The sequence below is a fragment of the Theobroma cacao genome, chromosome 2 (genome assembly GCF_053813885.1).
Source record: "Theobroma cacao isolate CCN51 chromosome 2, ASM5381388v1, whole genome shotgun sequence".
Lineage (NCBI taxonomy): Eukaryota > Viridiplantae > Streptophyta > Magnoliopsida > Malvales > Malvaceae > Theobroma > Theobroma cacao.
The window spans coordinates 47,930,243-47,954,124 of NC_142640.1; the positions used below are offsets into that span (position 1 = coordinate 47,930,243).

The window sequence follows — 23,882 nt, forward strand, 5'->3', positions numbered from 1 at the left end:
CTCTAAATATTAACAAGAGGCATTATGATAACCAAAGCTCACTTGTTAGCAGGCTAGTTTTAGAGTTTTTGGGTTCATGAATAAGAAAGATGAGCTATAATAAAAACTCCATGCACATGATTAAAGAGGTTCCGTTGCCGGGATCGAACCGGGTCTCCTGGGTGAAAGCCAGACATCCTAGCCACTGGACGACAACTGATATACTGCCTGGATAACAAAGGCATGAACGGAAGCTAGCCAAAAATAAAAAGAGAGTGATAGTTCATGTTTGTGATGGAGGAATACTACACAAGTTTTATCATAAGTTTTTTTACCAATATTTTAACCGCTCAACATTACCTTTTTTTCTTATCTAGGTGGTGTGATAATTTATTGGCAGCAATAATAAGGTCCTCCCTTTTCTTTCTAGGAGTGAAACTTCCTTATATATTAGCCATAGTTGATAGAGATTCAAGGTTTGGTTATTTCATGATTATTCATCTCTCACTCTCTTTGTAAAGTATTGAGAAAACTACCTATAAGAATCCAGTTTTCTCTTACAAAACAGACAAAAAAACCAGTGGTGAAGACCATCAGAACCCATAGATTTTTAAGAGCCTAAAGCTTGAAGCTTATGAGGGAAACCAAAGATCTCTCCCTAAACACCAAAGATGAGAATTTTATTGTAGTGGCAATTCCTATATCAAGAATCCTATTATTTTTTCTTTGTACAAACATAGACGTATTTGACCATTTGATTTATTAATTGATATATGATTTCATTGTTTAAAAGATGGAGTTCAAATCCCTATTCTCCTAACTTCATATATCTAAGACATATGAAGAAAACCTCTTAATCAAATTAAACAAATCCATTTTGTACCTAACAATTCAACATTATTCCCTTTAATACAAGATCTTGGTATATTGCGTACGTGGTTGTCTTCCTATATATGTTGATAAGAAATTCCAAAGGATTAATAGATAGATTATCTAAAATTTTAAACCGAGTATGTACAATTTTGTAAATGAATCATATAAATAGTTCTTATAATTACTTCTTAAAAATGTATTTTGTTTTGCTCCGTATAAAGTGAGTAAAAGAAAATAAAAAAATAATATTTAAAAACATTTTAAATTATTGAATAAATTTAAATAAAATTTTATTTTTTATTACGTTTAATTAAATCTATATATTTTTATTTGGTCAAATATGTTTTTATGACTATTGGTGGATTACTTTTTTATTAATCAAAATGTTATTTATCTTGTTATATGTACGTGACGTTGACTTGAAAAGTAAAAAATATTATGAGATCATTTCATTATTATTATATCAATATATCATGTCATCATCGATCATAGCATGTGATATAAAATAATAGTAAAAATATTTTAATTAATAACAATTAGTGTTATTGAATGTGATTAAAAAAATAATTATTTTTATTAATTTTTTTTTGAAGAAAAAAACCCATAAAAATTCCAAAATGGGCCAACCGGACAGCCCAATAAACAGCTAAACAAAGGTAACCGAAACCGAACATGGTCATTGGTCGTACAAAGAAAATCATACGATAACGCTTTGGAAATTTTGTTGTATTTAACGTTGAATTCTTAAATTCTTAAAAGCCGGCTGCAAAAAAGCTCCACATTTTTTAACAGAAAAAATAAAAAGGAAAAGCATCTCTTTCATACCATAACGAAAATTTCTTTCTTTGCCTATTTTATTCCTCTGAACTCTGGAGTTTCAACTGATCAAAGCATCCCCTTGAGTCGTAAACATGAACGACTTACTCACGGTAATTATCAGTCACCTTGCTTGTCCTCATCAGTAGTAGTTTGCTTTCTTAATTTAATTAAGATCATGAAATTCTTGGGTTCTATTTCTTTTGCTTGATCAATCGAGTTTGTATTTTTTTTTTTTGGAGATTTAATGCTTAATTGAGTGTGTATTTTTGGGCTTCTGTGTTTATTTGAAACTGGGTTGGTTAGTGTTTTCTAGTTTTGAGGACTATCATGGCTCTGTTAATTTTAATTTTTTAATATGAAAGTTTCATTTTTTATAAGTTATGTTGACTTTTATTTCAATTAAGTGATATAGCATCACACCAAGTTGATTCCTTTTTAAGGATTTGCTTCTTTCTCTTTGTTTGGTTACTGGGAATTTACTTGGAAATGTTTTTGTTTTTGGTTGATTCTAAGTTCAATAGTTGGAACCAATATTTCTACCATGCTTAAGTTTTGAATTATCTTTCCACTATCGATAAAGGTTCTAATTTTAACATGGACTGAATTGGGTTGAGGTGATATTTTGGTTATGTTTGCTTGTTCTGCTAGTTCTTTTTCACTTTGATTATTTAATTGTGATAGCTTCATTACGCTTTGTTGTCATATTTGATTTCATGATTTTTATTATGTTTTGGATCAGGATTCATTTGTTGGTGATGCCCAAGGCCATGGTGATATTGAAATGGGAAGACAGGTTCCCGGAAGTAACTCCGACATGGGAATGGAAGCTTTCAATAAGCAGGTCTGCCATATGCTTACAAAAGCAAAGCAAATTAGCTGCTATCTTAGGTGATTGTGATGGCTAATTGACTATTTGGAACCTTATGTTTAAAGCTTGAAACTTATTATCAACTAATTTATTGAAATTTCATTTATTTTTTCAAGGAGTTGAATCCAAGAGTAGACATCTGCCAATATAGCAAGACTTTTGAAATTCTTTTACTTAGATTATCTTTGCTTATATTGTTGGTCTTTTTCTAACATTTGTTTTCGTTTTAAGTGAAATTCATCTAATTGCTTCATGCTCTTATTTTTCGTAATATAGATACAAGAGGTTGAGAAACAGGTGGAGAAGCTCTCTGTGTTACTTAGGAAACTCAAGGTATGTAGGATGTTCACCTGAGATTATTTTACCATTGAAGGTTGCGCCGAGATATTTTTGTGCTTTGCTTTTGTATATTAAAATCTTGGTCTCCTATAATCAATTACATGTACTCTGCAATCTTATCCATGTCTTTATGAAATTCTACATTATTTTCTTCTTTAATATAGATGTGGTGTCTGGCTGGCAAGATTCTATGGTCAAAATATTAATTTATAGGTTTGGTCCAGTTTTAAATGTATCAACTTTTATTGAGATTACTAGAGAATTTTATCTTCATTATCATTAAGCATCATCTGTGCTGTATTATTTAGCCAGTCCTGATTTGCAATGTTCTGAAATTCATTATCAAGAGTTGTTCTGCTAATTTTGGACATCTTTTCCTGCTTCTTAGTTCTCCTGCACTGTGTAAATCTCCCCAAGAGTAATGTTTAGCTTATTAATTTGCTGTTTATCATCGCAATTTACGTATGTCTGTGTGACCTTTGTACAGGATGATAATGAGGAATCAAAGTCGGTTACAAAGGCCTCTGCCATGAAAGGTAGACAGCTGTGTCCTTCCCCTTACTACTCTTGCAAATCAAATATCAGCATTGTACGTTAATAATATGTATGGTGTAACTCAGTTGCTTATTTGACTATAAACTATCATCCAACTTAGTGTTACACTGTTAGTAGCTGAGCAAGTTGAGAAAAAATGGATATAAAGTCTTGGCAGCAACAAATTCGAGAAAAAGTTTAATGTGGGGAGTCTTTTTTGTGTGGGTATTCATTACCAATTCCTGAAGTTGCTCTTTAAGTTTCGATTTTATTTTGGTTCCATATTGTCTAAATTTTATGTAATTTACTGAAGCTATCAAGAAGCGAATGGAGAAAGATATTGATGAGGTTGGAAAGATAGCACGTAATGTCAAAGCAAGATTAGAAGCTATCAACAAAGATGTAACTCTTTATTCATTTTTCTCTTCAGATGTCTTAATTTTCTGGCTTTAGAGATATATAATTGAAGACTATTTACTGATTTTCTCCCTTTACATCCAGAACTTAGCCAATCGGCAGAAACCTGGATGTGAGAAGGGAACAAGCATTGACAGATCCAGGATGAATGTTACAAAGTATGCTTAGAATGCTTAGTTTTAGGTCCTTTTTATTTATTTTCTTACAAGTTGATTATAGTTTTTTATCATTATTTTTATTTTTCCAATCACAGTGCTCTGGCAATAAAATTCAAGGATTTGATGATAGAGTTTCAGGTATATCTACACATCATGGTTGACAGCTTGCTAGATATTATCTGTTTTCTCATCTTAATATTCTGTTTCAGACTCTCAGACAAAAGATCCAGGATGAGTATCGTGAGGTTGTGGAAAGAAGGGTCATTACAGGTTAGAATATGGGGCTTACGAATTACCAGCACTGCAAAAGTAATCTGATTTTCTTTCCTGAATTAATAATCTTGTTATTATTCATTGCACTTTATGCTTTTTTTTTTCATTGCTGTTTGAGCAGTCACTGGAACCAGACCAGACGAACAGGTGAGCCTAAGCTTGGTGTCGGAACTTTTGGCTCTAATTCATATGGATGTTGTTATAATCAGCCAAAATTTATTCTTCTCTTAGACAATCGACCGCCTCATTGAAACTGGAAACAGTGAGCAAATCTTCCAAAAGGCAATTCAAGAACAGGGACGAGGACAGGTAGGGCCCTCTTATGTTTAACACTAATTCACCTCGAAGATTCACAATTGTTTGTTTGTTGAAAGTTCAGCAAAAGACAACTGAGTCTTGAATCTGTGCAGTTTTCGTGTTTGTGCCATTATCATATTTGTTCTAAGTTGCATCTTTCGAATTGATTACAGAAGTTTCTAAAATTGTTAGATCCTGAAATTGGTTGAACTAATTTCAGTCCCAAACAACAGAGAAGTGTTTTCTGTTTTTAAGCTGAGTAAGAGTTAATGACATACATTAATTTCAACAGTGATCAATGTTTTGAGCATATATTGAGTAATATGGATTGTGGTGCAACATCAGTTTCAATTCTCTGATCATCAATGTTGAAGGAACTTTATATTTCTGGGAAGCACTTGCATTGATATTCAGACTCTGTAATGTGAGAAAGTTCTAGTATCTTCATTAGGTGTGGGTAATTTAGGTTATTATTCTTTTCCCTGAATTTTCAGTGAGAATCTAAATAGTTAATCATGTCTAAGTCTGTTTATATGTACTGATGCATAGTTCTAAAGTCATTCTAATTTGAATTTGTTTATATATACTGCAAGTTCTTTGTTGCTTTTTAAGGAATGTTGAGCTGGTAAAACTTGTTCAGGAACATTGATACGTAATGTGCTAAATTGTATTAACTGCTCTAAATTTGAAGGGAATTTTCAGGCAGATTTATATATTTCTTAGTCATTTTGTGCCAATATGTCCACATCTTGATGGGTTTCTTTATCCTTGTACTCAATTCTTGTCTTCAATAAGCATCAGCTTTTCTTTCTATTTTCTGTATGCCTTGCAAATTTCAACATGACATTGGATCTCAAAAAGTTAAACTTTAGTATCTTTATGTTGAGGTTTCTGGGAATCAAGAAGGCTTAAATATTTATGCATTTGTTAAGGTCAACATGTACCAGCCTGAGGTGGGATAGAATACAATCGTTCAGATATGCCATGATATTCCAATTATTTGGCTTATTGAACCAGTCTGGTTCTCTACTAGGTCCCACCAAAGAATTTAAGTCTTCATTTACAATTTAGGATCTCCCTGGTCACTCTCAATGACAGTCTTCAAAAGCATGGTAATGAGACTTTGTTCCAAGAAAAAGGTTTAATTGCTTTCTTTTTGCATTTGAGAAACTTATGCCTAGAAGACGAACAAGTTTCAAAATAGAAGGTTGACAATCCTACCACTTAAGCCAATGGAACTACAACTGCATTATGACCTGTTGAGAGGGGAACATATATTAGTACTTTGGTGGTGTACATAACTTTGTTATACTACATGAAGAATGAAAAGTGTACTCGCAAATATTCACATTGAAAGATAGTTATCTGCTTATTGTAATATGCTTTGTTACTAGAATTTTGGTATTGGACTATGGTTGTAGGTATTAAATACAATGGAGGAAATCCAAGAAAGGCATGATGCTGTGATGGGGATAGAGAAAAAGCTTCTTGATTTGCAACAGGTAAATCGGCACTGAGGCCTTAGCATGGAAGATAGACTAACCAAGCTAACTTTTCTAATGCGACTGTTATTTGTCAGATTTACCTTGACATGGCAGTTCTTGTTGAAGCCCAAGGAGAAATTTTGGATAACATTGAAAGCCAGGTTTGTTCCTGTTCTCACATCTCTTAGAGTGGGTATTTTTGTTTGCATAGTAGGTCGACAGATGTGTTTTGCTTGGTGTCACGTGTTTGATGGAATCTTGTTCAGGTCTCAACTGCAGTCACTAACGTCCAGTCAGGGACGATTGCACTTCAAAATGCAAAGAAACGACAGAAGAGTACACGAAAGTGGACATGCATTGCCATTATAATTCTACTAATCATAGTTGCTGTTATAGTTGTCGGAGTCCTAAAACCTTGGAAGAGTAGTTAGGCTGCTTGAGTTGGTTCCCTTTTTGTTGCTTGATCATGTAGTTATTTCGGAAGTACTAGTTTTGCTTTGTGTCAAGGAGTGCATGCTCCACTTTGCATGATCCCTTTCATCTCTTGTTTTTGAGTACTCGCTTCCTTCATCTCTTATAAAGTTTGGTTTGTTAATACTGAGGTGAATCGAAGCACACGACTAAACCTGCCCCTGTTTGTGGAAATTCTCCTTTAGTATTTTGCCATCATCTGGCCATACTTCTTTCTGATAATGGGAATTTTTCAGTAGCTTCATGCAATGCTTATTGTTCTTTTAATCACATTTTCGATTTTTACGATATTAAGGAAAGATTGATTAGTCTCTAGGCTTTAGCCTTTCTTTTGGACAGATTTAGTTCAATAGAATTCTGCATACACTTTTATGAAGTAAAAGAGAGAGAGACGCTTGTCCAGGATAATACCATTTCTTTTGCTATATTCTCATTTTTGGTTCTAATGGCTGCGGTGCCCGTAGAAAAGCTTTAGAAGGTCTCACCCACTGGGATTTATTACTATTATTACCGCCATGTTTTATTTATTCTACTAAGGGTGTAGTTGCTATTTATAATTATTCCAATTAAGTGTTTGATTTTCTTTTTGATTCACTAGAAAATATTATAACTCGAGCTTAAAATCTCTACCCGAATTCCACCTTATCTCTTTAGTTGAGCTCGGGTATTAAAAAATTCTTCAATTCACGTCGAACTGCAATTGGAAACTCAAATTCCCTGTAATTGAGTAAGATTTATTATGCTAACTCATCCTGTAGGTTTTACAGTCTTTTCTGTATAACTGTTGGGCATGTCTTGAACTTATTTTGAAGTCATTGCTTGTCAATGAATAGCCACATGCTATCGGGTGGCTAAGTCAGAATATAATTAGACATTAGACCTCCAATCCAATAGACAAAGGAGGGATAAAAACAAAAGAGGCATTTGACTTTGCCTACGGTTCATTTTTCTTGTTTTAACAATAGAATTAACACATTCATTCATTCATTCGTGAGACCTTAACCAGTTCTCTCTATGCTTTAACCATATGTCAAGGAAAAACTCTATATGCCTTGATACAAGGTTCTTAGTTCTGTTGCTTTTGGGCTGAGACAAGGCCTGGTTGAGTTAGCCTATGTCTAGATGGGTCACTTTTTGCCAGATCAATCAAATGGCTATGGACCATTGGCTTTTTTGACAATAACGTATTCTCATCAACTCCCTTGAAAGAGTTTATGGAATCTGATTATTGGTTGATCATTTGGTTGTAGGTTACAAATGCAGTGGACCATGTGCAATCGGGTACAGATGCCCTCAGAACTGCAAAGAGCTTGCAGAAGAAGTCGAGAAAATGCATGATGATCTCCATCATCTTGCTCCTCATTATTGCAATCATCGTCGTGCTCTCGATTTTGAAGCCTTGGAAGAAATGAACAGAGGAAACTAGATTCCATCACTTCATCCCCTTCTCTATCCTTGCATTTATAACAGGTTCTGATAAATTTTTTTCTTCCCTCTCTTTTCATTTACCTTACCTTTTGCATTCTGTGTTTTCGACACGCGTAGAAATAATGTAAAATTACACAGTTGCGAGTGCTTTACCTCCAATATATTTTGTGATCAACAGCTGAGATACATAATGTGATAGCCCTCCTGTTCCTCCCTTAATCCTTGTTAAAACCAACCTGATGTTTTCCCAACTATGTAGATGGCACCTTTCAGTGTTATCCTTACTGCCATCATTATCTTTTTTTTTTTTTTTTCTGACATTAAGGAAAGGACAACACCTTCAATTACTGATTTCAGGCAACAATAGCAATTCTATGTTGGGATAACAATCATCTGCATGCTCTCAAGGTCAGTACTGAAATGTCTTCAGATAATTACTAATAAGAGAAACTGAAGGAAATGATGAGATCATAAATAGTTACATGCTAGAAAAGTAAAGGAAATGACATAATAGTTTGCTCCTATGAATTTCAATGGTAACACCTATTTTTTTCTATTGACTATATGCAAGGTTCTTCGGTTTCAATGACTAAACCCACAGTGCTTCACAGGCTGGATATTGTATCATATGATTAAATGAAAGAATTTCATTTGCAGCATCACCACATATAACCTAACACTAATTGTCAAAGACCATGTTTTAAGAGAACCTAGCCTTTTCGCATAATGAAAGCTATTTGCATTTGATATCAAGTATCTTGGTGTGTTCCCATGTCAAATGGATGCATTCTAATTAGTGAATTGAGAAAGACCTATATATATAGAAAACAGTTGTGGTATCTGAAAGATAGGTAGCAGTTCGAATAAGTAATTTGATGTGTTTCAATCTGCAGAGTTTTAATGTTAATATGACACATTAATCAATTTCATCCATATATCAGTTACATTACCAGATTTAGTCCTAAGCATTATAATCAAGTACAAAAAAAGAATGACATAGATGCATACACTGCTGCATTATATGCAAACACTTTTATGTATAGTAATTCAAAATGCTTGGATTGATATACAGAGTACAAAGAATTTAGGACTTCACAAAATCTCATCCCTCAAGATATGCTAATTATTGATGTGAACATGGAAACCTCAATGATTGAACATGTTTTTCCAGGAGCACTTGTTTTTCTCCACAGAATGATATGAAGGCAGCCTACTTGTTCTCTTAAAACCTTTTTAGTTTGTTAAATGTTGATCGTCAGATCTATTTCTTCCATAAACATCTCGAGATGAATTTCATTATCCATTCCTGCCATCCTAGAGGTGTATCATCTATGTATAACCTACAGTTTCAAAGGGATGCCACAGGAAACCTACTGTGGAAAACAAACTTGAGATAATCCTCAAAAGCTTGATGTACTATTCCAAAAGTGCCGAGTTTTTCCTCGTTTAACTTGACAATGCTTTTCGGCCAAGGACCACAAATTAGTCTCCAACACATCCTCCTAAAACAATTAACCAAACCTATGAGCTACACAGATTGTCTAAAATCGCCCTCTGCCAAACTAAGCAGCTTGGTTGGTACTTCTGGTTTCAACATCTCCAGTTCAACTAAGCACAGCTTGTTTACGCATATATTTCCAGTTTGAGACAATTCATCTCCTTCTATGCTTCATAAATTTCCTAAATTTCTTCTACTACACTAATTTGAAACAAAATACCCATCCAAATTTGCCCTGAAGAACACGTACCATCATTCCAAAATCGTCATAAAAAGATTCGAATAGAAGAGGGAAAATATGAAGGATATGAAAAGATTTACTTTAACAGAGCGCAACAACATCCTGGTTTATATTACTAAACCCTAATCCTCTATTTACATAAAAATCTGAAGCAATTAAATTCGAATTTTAAAACTACAAGCGACGAGGTTTAATTACGTAAGTGTTTCGAATGATTCAGCAAAAACTGAGATAAAATTAATCGCTAGGGTTTCAAAGGGCAATTGGTTGAGCAAAATGGACGACAACTAGAGGAAAGCAGAGAATTACACCAAAAGGAAAAGGAAGAAACGAACCTTTCCAAATCGAAGCAATTCGAGTCCACATCTCCAAAATCCAAGATCCACATTTTAAGTTTGATTTATGTATATATTTCATCCCAAAAATCCAAATGCGGCGAGACGACGCCTCCGATGCGTCGTTTTGGGCCGTTTAGGAAGTTGCTGGACTTTGAGTTGTGTTTTGCCAGCCCAACCAAAGTTGTGGGCACTGTGTTTCATTTCTTTTCTTTCATTTTTTCCTTTTTAAAGTTCCCTACGGCATTTTGCAAGGCACATAGGCCACTGGGGAATGTAGAATAGTGCTATAATCTGAACAACGGTAATCTAAGCTTAGAAATGAAAAACAAAGTTAAAAAACAAAGCTTTTTCCTCTCACTACCATATAAAAGAACCAAGTTTCATCTTTAACAAAGCTGTGAAGAGCTTAAAAAGAAGCACAATGTGGCCAAAAAAATTGCCCCATAATGATCCATTCTCCTATGATATTATTACCATATTTATTATTCCTATCCCAATTCCCTAGTTGAAGAATTGGTAATGGCGTAATGCTCCAAATAGACCATCCCTTTGTCCCCTCACCATAACTCATGTTGCTCTCTCTCTCTCTGTCTTTCTCTTACATTCTAGCCTTAGCAACCACCGGATTGCCTTCACCTCCAACGCCCGTGGCTCCTGTCCTGGTCCATGTTTCCTTGAATTGCTCCTCAGTCACTCCTGCACAAATTTTACACAACATAATGTTAATTATCAAGCTCTGTCTGTTTTCCACTATTGACGTAAAGCACAAGGAAAAGAGTGAGGTTTCTTGAGTAATGACTTGCCTTTTCCCATGGCAGCAGTGGATGAGATGCCTCCCTGGACAGTCTTTAGATACCTATCATAAAAGTTTGCACCTGACCATTTTTGGTGAGCAAGTGTGTCCACTCCATTGTTCCTCTCTTCCCTTTGGATCTTCTCAACATATGCTAGCATTCCCTTCCTTGCAAAATCTCTTGCAAATGTATCGGTCACCAGTGCATCAGCATGGAAACCAGCCAGTGTTATGAACTGCCAACAGAAACCCAGCTTGGCTATTCTAGGAATGAAGTCTCTCATCTGATCATCAGTCATCCCTGATGCATCCCAGTTGAACGATGGTGAGAGATTGTAAGCCAACATGATTTCAGGTTGCATTGATTTCACCCCTTCTGCAAACTTGGTGCACTCAACCAAGTCTGGGCTTGAAGTCTCCATCCAGATAAGGTCAGCATGAGAAGCAAAAGCCCAACCGCGAACAACTGCAGCCGCTACGGACCCCTTAAACCTATAGAACCCTTCTCTGGTTCTAGGCAAATCCCAGTCCCAGTAAATGTTTTTGAGCCCCAATCTCTCTGCAATCTCTCTGGCCCGTTCATTTGAGAGGCACTTGTCATAACTGGTATGGTTCATCCATTCACTCATTCTCCTCCTCTTCTCATCCTCCCTGATGTTCATGTTCTTAATTGCATCAATAACACATTCAGAGAATGTCTTAAGTTGTGCCATGGCTAGCCAGTTGTCTTCAATGGCCTGAAGTTCAGGCCCATTTTTACCAGCAGCCATTCCTTCTGCCAACATAGTGGCCAGACTTTTTCCCTGAAGATTTGGATTAGTCACACCTAGAATAAACTGATGGTCCCTGGTGTCGACATTGGTTTGGATCAAAGTAGCTGCAACAGCATCAGTCCTAGCCACCAAGACGGTCTCCACTCCCATAACATCAAACTGCAACCTTGCAGCAACAAGCCTGTTAATGTGTTCATTAACAGCAACAAGCACCTTACCAGCCATGTGACCACATTTTTTTGTTACAGAGGACTGATCCTCAATGTGGACACCAGCAGCACCACGCTCCACGAAAAGCTTGCAAAGCTTAACAGTGGCCGTGGTGCCACCAAATCCAGTATCACCATCAGCAATGATTGGCTTCAGGTAATCAACATAAGGGGTTCGAGCCCTCTCCTCCCGGCTCATGCTCATTCGTGCCTCTCTTTGTTTGCGGTCATGGTATTGTTGTGCAAAGAAAAGGTGTTCCACCTTGTTTGGGACAGTGTCATAAGGATAGTCAGCAAGGTCTGGACCTGGCTCATTGGTGGTGGTGTGAGTTGAGGAACATTGCCAACCAGAGACATAAATGGTGTCCAAGTGCTTGGCCATCATGGTTACTTGGACAGGGTCAAGTGCACCAAAGGTCCTTGAGGCAGTGCTGTTTGCTTGGTGTGTCTTGAGAGTTCTCCATAACTTCTTGGCCATCTCGTTTGAGCCATAGCTCTGTCTGAGGTTGCCTCGTAAAGCCACAACATCTCTAGCTGAGTACGGTCGCCGGGTCAGCTTGAACCTCTCTGAGTTCCACCATGCTTGCACCTCTGCTATCTCAGCGTCAAACCTCCCTTCTTCTTCCATTATCTGTCCAAGGATTTTTCACTCATTATAAATCTTGTTTACTACTAAAATGATACAAGTTAAAACCTCTTACTGTTTGACGGGATGAAACTTGCATCAGAATTTGTCGAGTTTTAACCACTTCAAAAAGATTGTTTTACTGCATTAGTTATATACTGAAGAAAACTTGAAGTAATTTACTCGAACATAAATACATGAATATGCCTTCTCTCTTGTAACAAAATAATGCCATGATTATGTCAAATAAAGAGGAATTGGAGAGGAGTGAAAGAAACTAAAGAGAAAAAAAAACAAAAGAATCCTGAAGAAAAGACCCAATCAAAACACATTTTGTTAGGATAATTTCTTGATTGTATAGATCATCCTAACCACTGCAACTATATTCTAATGGTTTCTGCCTTGTATTGCCATATGCCACACTACAAGGGAGATTTGTCTCCACGTTTTACAATTGATTCTTGATGCAAATCATCTAAGAAGGAAAAGAGAAAAAACTTGTGTTGGTTTTCCACTTTGCTTTTCGGAGAGAGATGAAGACCTGTTAGTTGGCTTTTGAAACTGCTATCAAATAGTACAAAGATAGATGCATGAATCCAAAACAGGAGCATGAACACAAAATTCAATGAATGGAAACCAACTTCCAAGACAGAACAGTTTCTTAAAATCATGAGACAAATATTTGTTGCATAAACTTTTGAAACCAAAATTTTAAACATTGAGCAATTCTACCTCTCCCCTTCTGACTAGTCAGCCACCATACTCCCCGCACCGCCGGAAAAAAAAAAAAAGAACAAAAGCAGCATTGTCATATGCAATAAGGAGATTGGGGCACCTTACTACCTTAGTACTTCAAAATGGTTAATATTAATGTATGTCAATTGACAGTATAACCCCCCTTGGAACCTTTGGGAGGTCTGCAGTCCCTTAAAAAAGTTGAAATAGTCATATAGGGGCATCATGCAAAGCCGAAACTTAACCTCTTACAGGCAACAACAAAAGAAAAATGGTGCAAATCTCACATGCGATAATAAGCTCAGCATTTCTAGCAAGAGAAACAGGGGAGATGAATCCTACTAAAGATAATTTCCTGGTAAGAGAAGAAGAAAAGAAAGGAGACTAAGGCTGCTAGGAAATGAAACTTACCATTGAAGGCACTGAGAAAGATGCAGCCATGGATAGAACTTTGGGTTTTTTTTTGGTATAGAAACTTTGTATAAACAACTAAGAGAAGTTCATGTCATGCCCCTCCTCCAAGCCTCTCAATTTATAAGGCAAAAATGGGCATCAGTTATCACCTCCCCTATGAAAAATGGTAAAACTGATGCACTTGAAGAAAAAGAGAGAAAACAACAAAAACCAGCAAATATACACAGTGGTTCTCTTATTAATATTTATCTGAATAACTTTTCCAATAAATATATTGTTTGCATTGTTATCTTCAGAAAGTGAGTGAAAAGTGTCCCATGAAAAACTGCATTCACAGGCAAGTAAGATAATGCCAACGTCTTGTTTCATTTCCCCTTATGTCACAACTTTTTTCCTATTCATGTATTTAGCTGATTTGTGTTTCTCAGTTCCCTTTCCTTCTACTTATCTCTCTGTTTACTTTTCCCTTTTATGGTACTCAACATCAGTCAAAAAACAAAGGGAAAACAACCCATTTTGATTTATACCATTTGATCATTGGCCTTATCAGGGTTTCCTCTACTTAACCAGAAGTTAATATTCTTTTGGAAGTTTATGCACTACCATCTCTGTTATTTTGGCATCATGTATGATTGCGTCACTCATTAGTAATGGCTGTATTAAGGCTATATAATTTCATAATCTTAGTGACAAAGCTCTGGGAAAAATATTGCTAAGGGAAGGACAGTTGCAGATGAAGATATCAGACACCACATGAGTTTGTCCCCATTTTTGCAAATTGCAAGTTTTCAAACTTCAAACTGTCATCAATGAACTTCTCAGTAATCCTTTTCCTTTTAAATATGCAAATTTGTTTCTGCAACATTATTAGTTCATCTGTATATCTGAGTTTTCATGCTGCTGAAGAATAAACTTCCCTAAAAATTGCAATGACTCAACTTCTTGGCAGTGAGTGATCTGTTAAACAGATCATTTAAGCAGTAGGATACTGGTTTATGACAGAAAGTCAAGTGAATTTACAGATACATTGGTTATACTTAATTAGATCCTAATTTTCTTCTTGGAATGCATGGAAGTACATTGAGTTTTCGACTAAATTTCTCATAAACCATCATTCATTATCACTAAGATATAATCATAAGAGCCCCCCAAATTGAAATCTGAAAGTATCGGATCCTAACAATGGGGCTACCTACTTAAGAACCTTAATGATACCTTAATAGCTACATTTAAATTTCATCATAACAAATGAATATAGCTAAGTTGACAAGATTATATGTCATTCGCATTTCGGATGATCTTTGCTTCAAGTAAGTTGGAAACATGTCCTACACTCCATTACACAGTTCGTAGTAGCTTGCTGACGATACAAACGGTTAGAAGAGTTTGGAAATTGGGAGTCCCGAGGAAAATCAAGATATGCCTATCTCCATACCAATTTTAATATATTTATCATCACATTCTCATACAAGTTGGCAACTCTATCCTACCCTTCTTCGTTTGTGCAGTCTTCCACAGTGGAAATCAATCCCGCAATTCCCGCTCAAGGCCAATACCCCAGTCTCTATCTTCTTCTTCTCTGTCCTAATTGGATGAAGACTGCAGCTCCTATCTTCTCAAACATTTTCTCTACTTCCAAAAAACTAGAGTTAGACCACACAAGGGCTTAGAAAACAGCTTCTTTATTTCTTTATAAAATTGTTAACTATTTGATTGGATTTCATGCACAAGGAAGGATATTCCATCACTCCACAAACAACCCACAGCTATCAATCAATTTAACAAATTCTTACTGCAATAATTTACAAAAAAAATATAAATCCAAATTTCCATGTTAACATGCATGGTAGAATATTTGTCATATACCATAGACTCTTTTCCTTGCAGGAAAGAAAAACCCTGAATGCATACGCATCCGAAAGTATGATGGATATCTACGTAAACACGTCTGCCAGCATTAAATTTTGAGTGCGGTCAATCTCGATGCTGTTCAAGCAAAACCAACCGGGGAAAAATAAGGTAAGATTTGTAGAAAGATTGACATAGCACGTCATGGACAAAGCAAAGAGGTAATTATCAACGATGAGGTATGGCTCTTTGGACAGTAGCTGGGGTTACTGGAAACGTGTCAGAAGTAATAATAATATATATTATAAGATTTGAGAGTGTGGCAAATCGTAACGAAATACTACACGTTGACCAAAAGGGTAGTTCCCTCAACTTGGGTTTCGTGACACTGAGAACGGGTTTTGTCGGGTTTGGGGGTTGAGGTGTGGAACTTAACCAGCTCTAGTAGCTATGGACTGTGGTCCTAAATGGCTGCTGATCGAGATGGGTGATGGGGGGGGTAAGGTGTTCAGCAATTCGAGGAAAAAAGGAGAAAAACGACCTTCATTCATGCTTCTCACATAAATTTGGAGATATCATTCCCCTACCATACAACCAAACCCGTTTCTTTTTATCCAGAGAAGAAAACTTCAAATTCACCTCTTTTTTAATAGATGATATATATATATATTAGTAAATAAATATTTAATATAATAATTCATTTCTAAATATATAATCTTTAAATCATTTATGTGATTCCATCTATCATCCTTGAGATCAAAATCTATAAAAATTATGTAAGATATTACTATTGGTAGGTATCCAGGACTAAAAGAGCAAAAAACTATTGGTAGGTATGGCCAATGCATTCTCAAATATAATAGCATCAGCATCAATTTTGAAAAGAATAAAAAAAACTATAAGAAGAGTAGACCCATATAAAGCCCAAAAGCTCTTAAACTTGGGCTGCTTTATAGCTCATTTGGTTATAGGGAACCCAGCACGTTGGGAAGGCTAGTGCAGTCATGGGCGTAAGGCCCAACTTGGAGGCGAACTAAAGGATGTGAAACCTTCCCTCGATAAAGGAAGTGGATTTTAAATTATCTCGTATCAGTAAAAAATTAAATAAATTTTAAATTTATAATTAAATAATTTTTTTATTTAATATGTATATTTTTTGGATTAAATGTGCAAATGCGAGATAAGTAGTATCAGAACTTATTTCACTCTTCAATCTCATATCATGAAAAATACGATAGTTAAAGTAGATCCAAATTAAAGTGAGTCTCTCTCTTTCTTTTATAGGTGAAAGAGCGAATACATATGAAATGAGATGAATCTTTAATATATAGATTTGGATCTTTTTTCATTTAATAGACATGTCTTTTAAATTGAAAGCATGAACCCTAAACATCAACTTCTTGTTGATTTTCTCATCAAAAAAGTCCCATTGGTTTAATTTCTTCAATATATATATATATGCCTGAATCTGAGTTTCAATATACCTTGAAGGAGGCTAAGTGCACATACAGAGAAATGCTTTGCAAGTTGGACCTTTTTATGATCCAGATTTTGTCTTTAAGTATAGATATGGTTGAGGTGCCCTATATTAGGACATTCATGTAAGTTCATCCAAGCCCCGTAAATCGAAAGCCATTGTAAATGATTCAAATTCAAAAATAGAAAGACATAAATAATAACCATATATGAAAATACAAATTTCAAAAGTAAAGATTCAATGTGTTTTTTTTTTTTTTTTTGAATTTGAGAAAAATAGATTTGAATTTTACTTTTTAAATAAAAAAATCATACATCAATTAATAAGTTAAATGCTCAAGTGTGAATAAAGATTCAATATTAGAACTATTACTTTTTCACTTTTTATTTAAAAAAAAAAACAATAATAGAGAGGACATTTAAAGGTATATGATACATACCCTAATTTGTAAGAGAGAATGTGCATAGAACAAGAGCAAAATATGATTACATCTAGAGGTATTCAAAGATCGAACTACATGTCCAGGCTCGCAGACCCAAGTCAACTTGGGTCGGACTTGAGCACAAATTTTAAGCTCGAGTCAGCCTGTCTCAATTATGTTTTAACTTATATTAAAATATTGGCATAAAATATTATTTTATTATTTTAATAAAACAAAATAATTAAGTGATCATGTGGGACCGGTCTTAGTTTTAAAAACGTGAGTCTTAATCAGCTCGACTCAATCCTTGAACACTGCTAACTAGATATCGGTTAAGCATGTACTTAATTCATATAATTTTATATTTTCTAATAAAATATATATAGCTGTTCTGGCATCTTATATTAACATAGAAAAGGGTACACTTTGGACTGTACCACATTTCCATATTAAAGATTTGCATTAATCAATGTAGTCCACAAAAGATCAGTTAAAATGTCCAAAGCAATCTTTTGGTCACGGTAACTGGCGAGTGCTTCAGAACTGAAAAATATTGGCATAAAACACTCCATTTACATAGATTTTTTAAGCCCATGGTTTTTAAAATACATCTTTACATAGTTAAATTCACATTTGCCCAAGAATTCATAACACACAAATTGTCCAGAAAATTGAAAATCCAAACCCCGAATTACCATATTATAGCATAGCAACCATGAGCCATTGTACAAAAAGGCATGCATTTGTTTAATTGCCAAACTTGGTTAAGAAGGAAAACCACATAATATATATGTATAATATATATGTATTGCAGTTTTCTCTCCTCATCAGGCAACACAAAGAAGGAGCCAATTGCCCTAGGAACCTGAAAACTTTGGTACAACCTCCCCAAAAAATTTTTTCATGCTCTGAACAGAAGAAACCCAAATTCACTTTGGGTTTGGGTCCTTCATTCGCTTGTAGAGTATCTTGAAGTCCAATACTTCTCAATCTCCTCAGCTGTTCTTCCAGGAATTCTCCCAGCTATCAAAGACCACCTACAAAACGTTTGAACCATAAGAAAAGTAATCCAAGTACAGAGCAGATCCTGTTAAAAGCAAGCAAACCCACCTCTCTCCAACCAAATTGAACATTCTAGTGATAAGGGTTTCCTCATCTTCTGAGAACTCGAGCTTGGAATCTTGGGTGGATTCCTCTGCAGTGCACACCCCAACAAACAGCTAAAAACCATTAATCCTTTAACCATATTGGCCAGAAAATTGCAGCAAAAACTCAATTCACATCCAAAAATATTTAAGAAAAAGAAAAAAAGGAACCCTATTCTTAATCAGCCATCAGATAAAACAAAGCAACCATGGACTCTTGACTTCAAAAGAATACCTCCAAAGAACCCAGAAAGTAATCATGGGAAAGTTATGAAAGTCATAATTGCAGTTGAATATATAAGAAAAACACATAATCCAAAAATGGGTACCTCTAGAATCCACAGAAATATCATCGGAGGAACGATCCGAGTCAGCCATGAAGGATTTTGAGACAAATGAAGAGAAGTACAAAAGTAGTTTATTATGTTTATTGAGGCTAGGGATACGCAAGTAGAGTCTGCAGAAGCCTGTAGGAAACTATGTCTGGAATTTGAAGGCACCTAATAAGCACTAGTATTAATAGGGGGCAGACTGGAAGGGGGAGTCCCTTGAAAGGACTCAAGGGAGTCATCTTTGGTACCTGGTTTTTGGATAAGAGAGAAGAATGGTAGTTGACATAGGGGGCGCTGAAGGTCCAACGTTGATAGGTAGTTGAATTCACTTAACCGTTGGTTGGTATAGATTTTTTGCAGATTGGCAAAATCTTTTTGGGGTGTTCTTGCTCAGATTTCAATGTTTATCCTTTATGATATCACATGGCAGAAAAGTATGCACAAAATACCAAGTGAATAATCAATGCTTGATTCATCCTTAATCTAATCATAGTAAAATTAAAATTTACAATGTATAAGAGTTAATTTTTGCTTATTTGAGTACTCCATGTGTAATTTGTTACCTCACTATTATTTTATCCAATAAAATTTACCACATAATGAAATTCATAAAATCAGGCTTCCAATTGAGGCCAAATCAGGTGGGATTAGAGCTGACCCAGAAAGAATTGGTGTGAGATAGATTTAGTCAAAATCATTTTCCACCATGGGAAATGTTAGGTTTGTGTAAATTATTATGAGATTAACCTTGGGTCATGCAACAGCAGTAATTAGGAAAATGCCAAATGCGAAAACAGACATCCAAATAAGACACCATTTAATTAATGGAAATTAATTAAAATAATTGCCTAGCCGACCTTCTGATTCTCACTGGCAAAAAACATTTTATAATCTCTACTGACCCCACTGTTTATTCAGATTTATCAATTTGTGGCTAAAACTCAAGAACCAAATGCAAGCAACAGACAGCAAAAATCATCAAGACCACCCTTCACAGAAATGGAAGTACATGCTTTTTTGGACCCATTCTCTCAATCATGAAAGTTAAGCAGCCTTGTCAACACAGCACTCTCTTTTCAATATTATTAACTCAATAATTCAAATTTAGCTATAGCTTGCAATGTGAGTCTTGAATCCCCGCAAATATTAGAACTTCAAACATTCACCTCAACATATGTTGAGTGTCCGGATAATGATTTGACATCATTTCCAAAAACAAGACAAAAAGTTTATATATATATAACAATAACCGATCATATTAATTGAAAGGTCATTATCAATAATAATCCCCAATTAATGGCAAAGAAAGATCGTTGTCATTTAATTTAAATTTTGGTTAGCTTTGAGTACACTTTTCATTTTGATATAATATTTGGAAAGGTTCTTAAATTAGTTAAGAAAATATAAATAAATTTTTATTCTTCTATTACGTTTAATCAAGTCATTATATTTTTATTTTAAATCAAATAAGTCATTAAAATTAAAAATAAACTGATTGTCATTAGTTAAATTATAGTTTGTCTTTCCTGTATCCTTGTGGTGCTAACATAATAATGACATAAAGAGTAAAAAATATTATATGTCCATCATGTTATATCAGTATGACAAGTTATTATCTTTTATAACATATTAACATGTTACGTTAGTGTTACGTGTCATTGAATGTCAAATAATAATTTAAGTAACAACTATTAGTTATACAACTTATTTAATTAAAAATAAATATATAAAAATTTAATTAAATATAATAAAAAATAAAAATATAATAAAATTTAATTAAATATTTTTAAGTATTTACCCAGCCCATCTACCATTGCACAGAGCATAGCTCGTGGGCCTTGTCATGGTCCAAGACTTTCATTACAAAGGCCGAATTGGATGTCAAACATTGGACCTCTGTCTCCACCACTTTCAATCCATAACAGAGACCAAAAAAAAAAAATAATGGGAACTTCAGTTCGTGTGAAACTAGGATTCAAAACTATCAAAACCAATTCCGAATACGTCAAACCAAACTAATTCGTGGCAGAATCCATCCAGAACACAGTTCTACGTGAGTCCAAACTATCAGTAAGCAATCCACATCTAGCCTTCAACTTTGATCATAATCCAACAAAATTAAGAACATTTTTCCAGTTTAATTCTCCATAAATACTCTATCCGCAAGTTAATCTCCAAAGATGGGTGCCGGCAAAACTTCGCGAAGGGGTCTCAAGATATGCTGCTGCGTTACAGCAATTTTCATAGTTATCATTGCTATTGTTCTCATTACCTTGGCATTTACGGTTTTCAAACCAAAGAACCCAGAAATCACAGTTTACCCTCAAGGCCTCGAGAACATTGCTTTCGATTTACAAGGCTTAGCGATGCTCTCGAACACAACGGCGAATGTCACGGTAGGGATGATCATCGCGATTAACAATCGTAATTACGGGAGCTTCAAGTTCAAGAACACGACAGCGCTCGTGAACTATCGAGGGGGCGTCGTCGCCGAAATTCCAATCATACAATCGCACGTTCCGGCGCACGGCAAGCTTAACATCACGACCAATGCCGATTTCATGGTGGACAAATTGATTTCAAACCCGTCGTTTTGGGTTGATGTAATGGCTGGTTCAGTGAACTTTACATCAGAAGCGACAGTGCGTGGTAAAGTGACCATGCTCAAGATTTTGAAGATGCATGCGTCGGTTCCTAGCAGTTGTTACATCTCCATTTTTGTCCAATCTCAAAGGATCGAGTCCATATGCATGACCAAACTCAAGCTGTAATTGCCTAATATGTTTCTATACTGTAATCATGTTTACTATGATTTTGCTGTTATCCATTCAATTAGTTTAGAATTGTTACTATATACTTAATTTCCAACTTAATCTCATTTACTTTCTTTCTATAGATACCCTGGGATGTTTTTATTATATAAACTAGAGTAATCGCATTATGTAGTAAGTTTGTAAAATTTTGAGATGTTTTAAAGTTTGTAAAAGTTTTATAACTTAAAGTTAAAAAATCATAGAAGATGGAATTAATTATAAATTAAATTTAAAGCTGTTTTCATTACTTTAAGCTCAATATCTGTATTTTGTTTGCAATGTTTGCAGTGTTTATAATTATTTGAAAAGTTAGTTAATTAACAAAGATAATCAATTTTCAAAGTAAGAAATTCAATCTTATTGATTAGATTTGTTTGAATTTTTTAAATTTTTTTTTAAAGTTTGTTTAAGTAATATATATATTTTGTTTGATTAAGAGCGGATAGAAGTGGTTTGGTCTTGGGATATCAACTCAAGTCCCCTTTGACGATGTATCGTTTTTACGCCCAAACCGGTGTTTGAATGCCAATGAGAGTCTTTACACAATGCTTGAGACTCACAATGGCATTCCGGTTAAGAGACTAATAAAATTGCTTTTTTTAAAAAAAAACATAATAGAAAAATATCAAAATATCATAAAGTAGACAAATACATGTTTTCCATTTAATACATATCAAAATATCAAAAAGCACTTATAATACATACCCAATGTATATAATTTTCTTTTTTTTTTGGCATATGTATGATTTTTCACCATTAATGTGAAATCATTGGTGATTTTAGATTGTAATTCTATCACGCCTCATTTGGTATAAAATGATAGGTTTCAACTTCTAAACTTGAATATTTGGTACAGTGATTGATGCATGATTTTGTGCTTAAAAATATGTTCAGATTCTTTTTTCTTTGAAAAAGAAAAAAGAAAAGAAGATAATCTATCTATCTTTAAATGAGAAAGTTAGCCATAATTTGATGATAAATCGTATATGTATATAAATCTCTATAGTATATATAAAAGTATGGATATTGAAAAACTTTGTCATTGAGGATAATAGATATTATTACTCATTATATTTTAAAATTATCATTTACCATTTTAAATAATTTTTAATGATTATAAATAATATTTACAATTGTATATATTAGTATAAGACAAGAATCGAAATTCAAATTAGGAAGTAAGTACAAATGCTAAATGGGATATAATCTAATCTTATTTCTAAATTATCATTTTAAATTTTAATAAAATTTATCTAATTTGGAAATAAGACTTTTAATTGTATTGAATTATTTACATTTTTTAAAAAAATCTTAATTATAATAATATTGAATAATTTATAACTTAATATTACAAAATTTAAATTATTTATACTTCAAATTTTATACTTTAAAAATATTTATATTTACATATAATTATCATTTAAAAAATAAATAAAAACAAATATTCACTTGACAATAAATACTAATAAGTAATTAAATACACAAGTGTAGAACTTTTGAATAAAAAAGGATGACTTTAATTAAAAAGAGTTTTAATCTACATTAAATTGCTTTCATTAGAGATTCACATTGAAGTTAAAATTGGTGAGTGTACATTAAGTTTGAATTGATATTATAGATGCCTCATGTCTAGGGTTTCTTTTAAACATCATTAACCTTTGTAGTTTTCAATTTATTACATTTTTTAAAGGAAATTTTTTTCTATTATTTCATACATTTTGATTCTTTTATTTTGAATTTTCAAATTGGGCTTGGAGTTCAAGTGTCTAATTGGGCTTTGGACTTAACCGTGATTAATTAGAATAGGCCCAAGTTTTTAATTGGGCTTAGGGTAAAATATGTTAATTGCTTTTGATCTTGATGGGCTAAATAGATCTTCATCTTACGCTAGTCGGCTAGATACTTCAAATTGCATTAAAATATAAAAAATCATCATATTTTAAAAAAATTGAAATATATCTTTATATTTTTATTATATACAATCAGTGTCTTATACTTTAATTTATAATAAAACAACATTGTATGATTCAATTATTTAATAATAAAAATAATTATGTCTAACAATTGAAATGAATGGGTGATAGAATGTCGTGTATATGTATATAATGTGTCAACGTTACGTGACTTATAAAGACAAGTGATATTTTAATTAATAATAATAAATAAATTTTATATAGAGATTTAATTAAATATAATAAAAATTAAATTTTTATTTATTTAACTTTATATTTTACTTTGTTTAATTCCTTTTTAATCAATAATACAGGTTTAATTCCAAGC

The 23,882-nt window shown here is 33.9% G+C and overlaps 4 protein-coding genes across 7 annotated transcripts; 2 read left to right on the forward strand and 2 right to left on the reverse strand.

Annotated features, from left to right (window-relative positions):
* Positions 1 to 1,576: 1,576 nt before the first annotated feature.
* LOC18610078 (syntaxin-132-like) lies at positions 1,577 to 8,932 on the forward strand. Of its 4 annotated transcripts, XR_016024546.1 has the most exons (15): positions 1,577 to 1,781; positions 2,411 to 2,512; positions 2,816 to 2,872; positions 3,366 to 3,414; positions 3,726 to 3,814; positions 3,914 to 3,987; positions 4,083 to 4,125; positions 4,197 to 4,257; positions 4,382 to 4,407; positions 4,492 to 4,569; positions 5,979 to 6,059; positions 6,137 to 6,202; positions 7,763 to 7,982; positions 8,298 to 8,348; positions 8,512 to 8,932. XR_016024546.1 is itself a non-coding variant. In XM_007045542.3 (13 exons), the coding sequence occupies exons 1-13, from the start codon at positions 1,764 to 1,766 to the stop codon at positions 7,922 to 7,924; spliced, it is 906 nt and encodes a 301-aa protein (XP_007045604.3). In that variant the 5' UTR covers positions 1,577 to 1,763; the 3' UTR covers positions 7,925 to 8,159. The 4 variants fall into 4 exon arrangements, 2 of the variants coding, with proteins under 2 accessions (XP_007045604.3, XP_017971111.2); XR_001926681.2 differs by having other exon boundaries at positions 8,298 to 8,932; XM_007045542.3 differs by lacking the exons at positions 8,298 to 8,348; positions 8,512 to 8,932 and having other exon boundaries at positions 7,763 to 8,159.
* Positions 8,933 to 10,348: 1,416 nt separating this feature from the next.
* On the reverse strand, positions 10,349 to 13,706 carry ICL (isocitrate lyase). The gene is made up of 3 exons (XM_007045543.3): positions 13,564 to 13,706; positions 10,821 to 12,423; positions 10,349 to 10,713 (listed from the first exon to the last, which is right to left on the reverse strand). Exons 1-3 carry the CDS (start codon positions 13,591 to 13,593, stop codon positions 10,616 to 10,618), a joined length of 1,731 nt encoding a protein of 576 aa, XP_007045605.3. The 5' UTR covers positions 13,594 to 13,706; the 3' UTR covers positions 10,349 to 10,615.
* Positions 13,707 to 17,983: 4,277 nt separating this feature from the next.
* On the reverse strand, positions 17,984 to 19,115 carry LOC148764352 (transcription factor CPC-like). The gene is made up of 3 exons (XM_088804067.1): positions 18,787 to 19,115; positions 18,423 to 18,507; positions 17,984 to 18,349 (listed from the first exon to the last, which is right to left on the reverse strand). Exons 1-3 carry the CDS (start codon positions 18,833 to 18,835, stop codon positions 18,262 to 18,264), a joined length of 222 nt encoding a protein of 73 aa, XP_088660193.1. The 5' UTR covers positions 18,836 to 19,115; the 3' UTR covers positions 17,984 to 18,261.
* Positions 19,116 to 20,969: 1,854 nt separating this feature from the next.
* LOC18610081 (late embryogenesis abundant protein At1g64065-like) lies at positions 20,970 to 21,560 on the forward strand. Its single transcript, XM_007045547.3, has one exon. It carries the CDS (start codon positions 20,970 to 20,972, stop codon positions 21,558 to 21,560), a length of 591 nt encoding a protein of 196 aa, XP_007045609.1.
* The last annotated feature ends 2,322 nt before the right edge of the window (positions 21,561 to 23,882 follow it).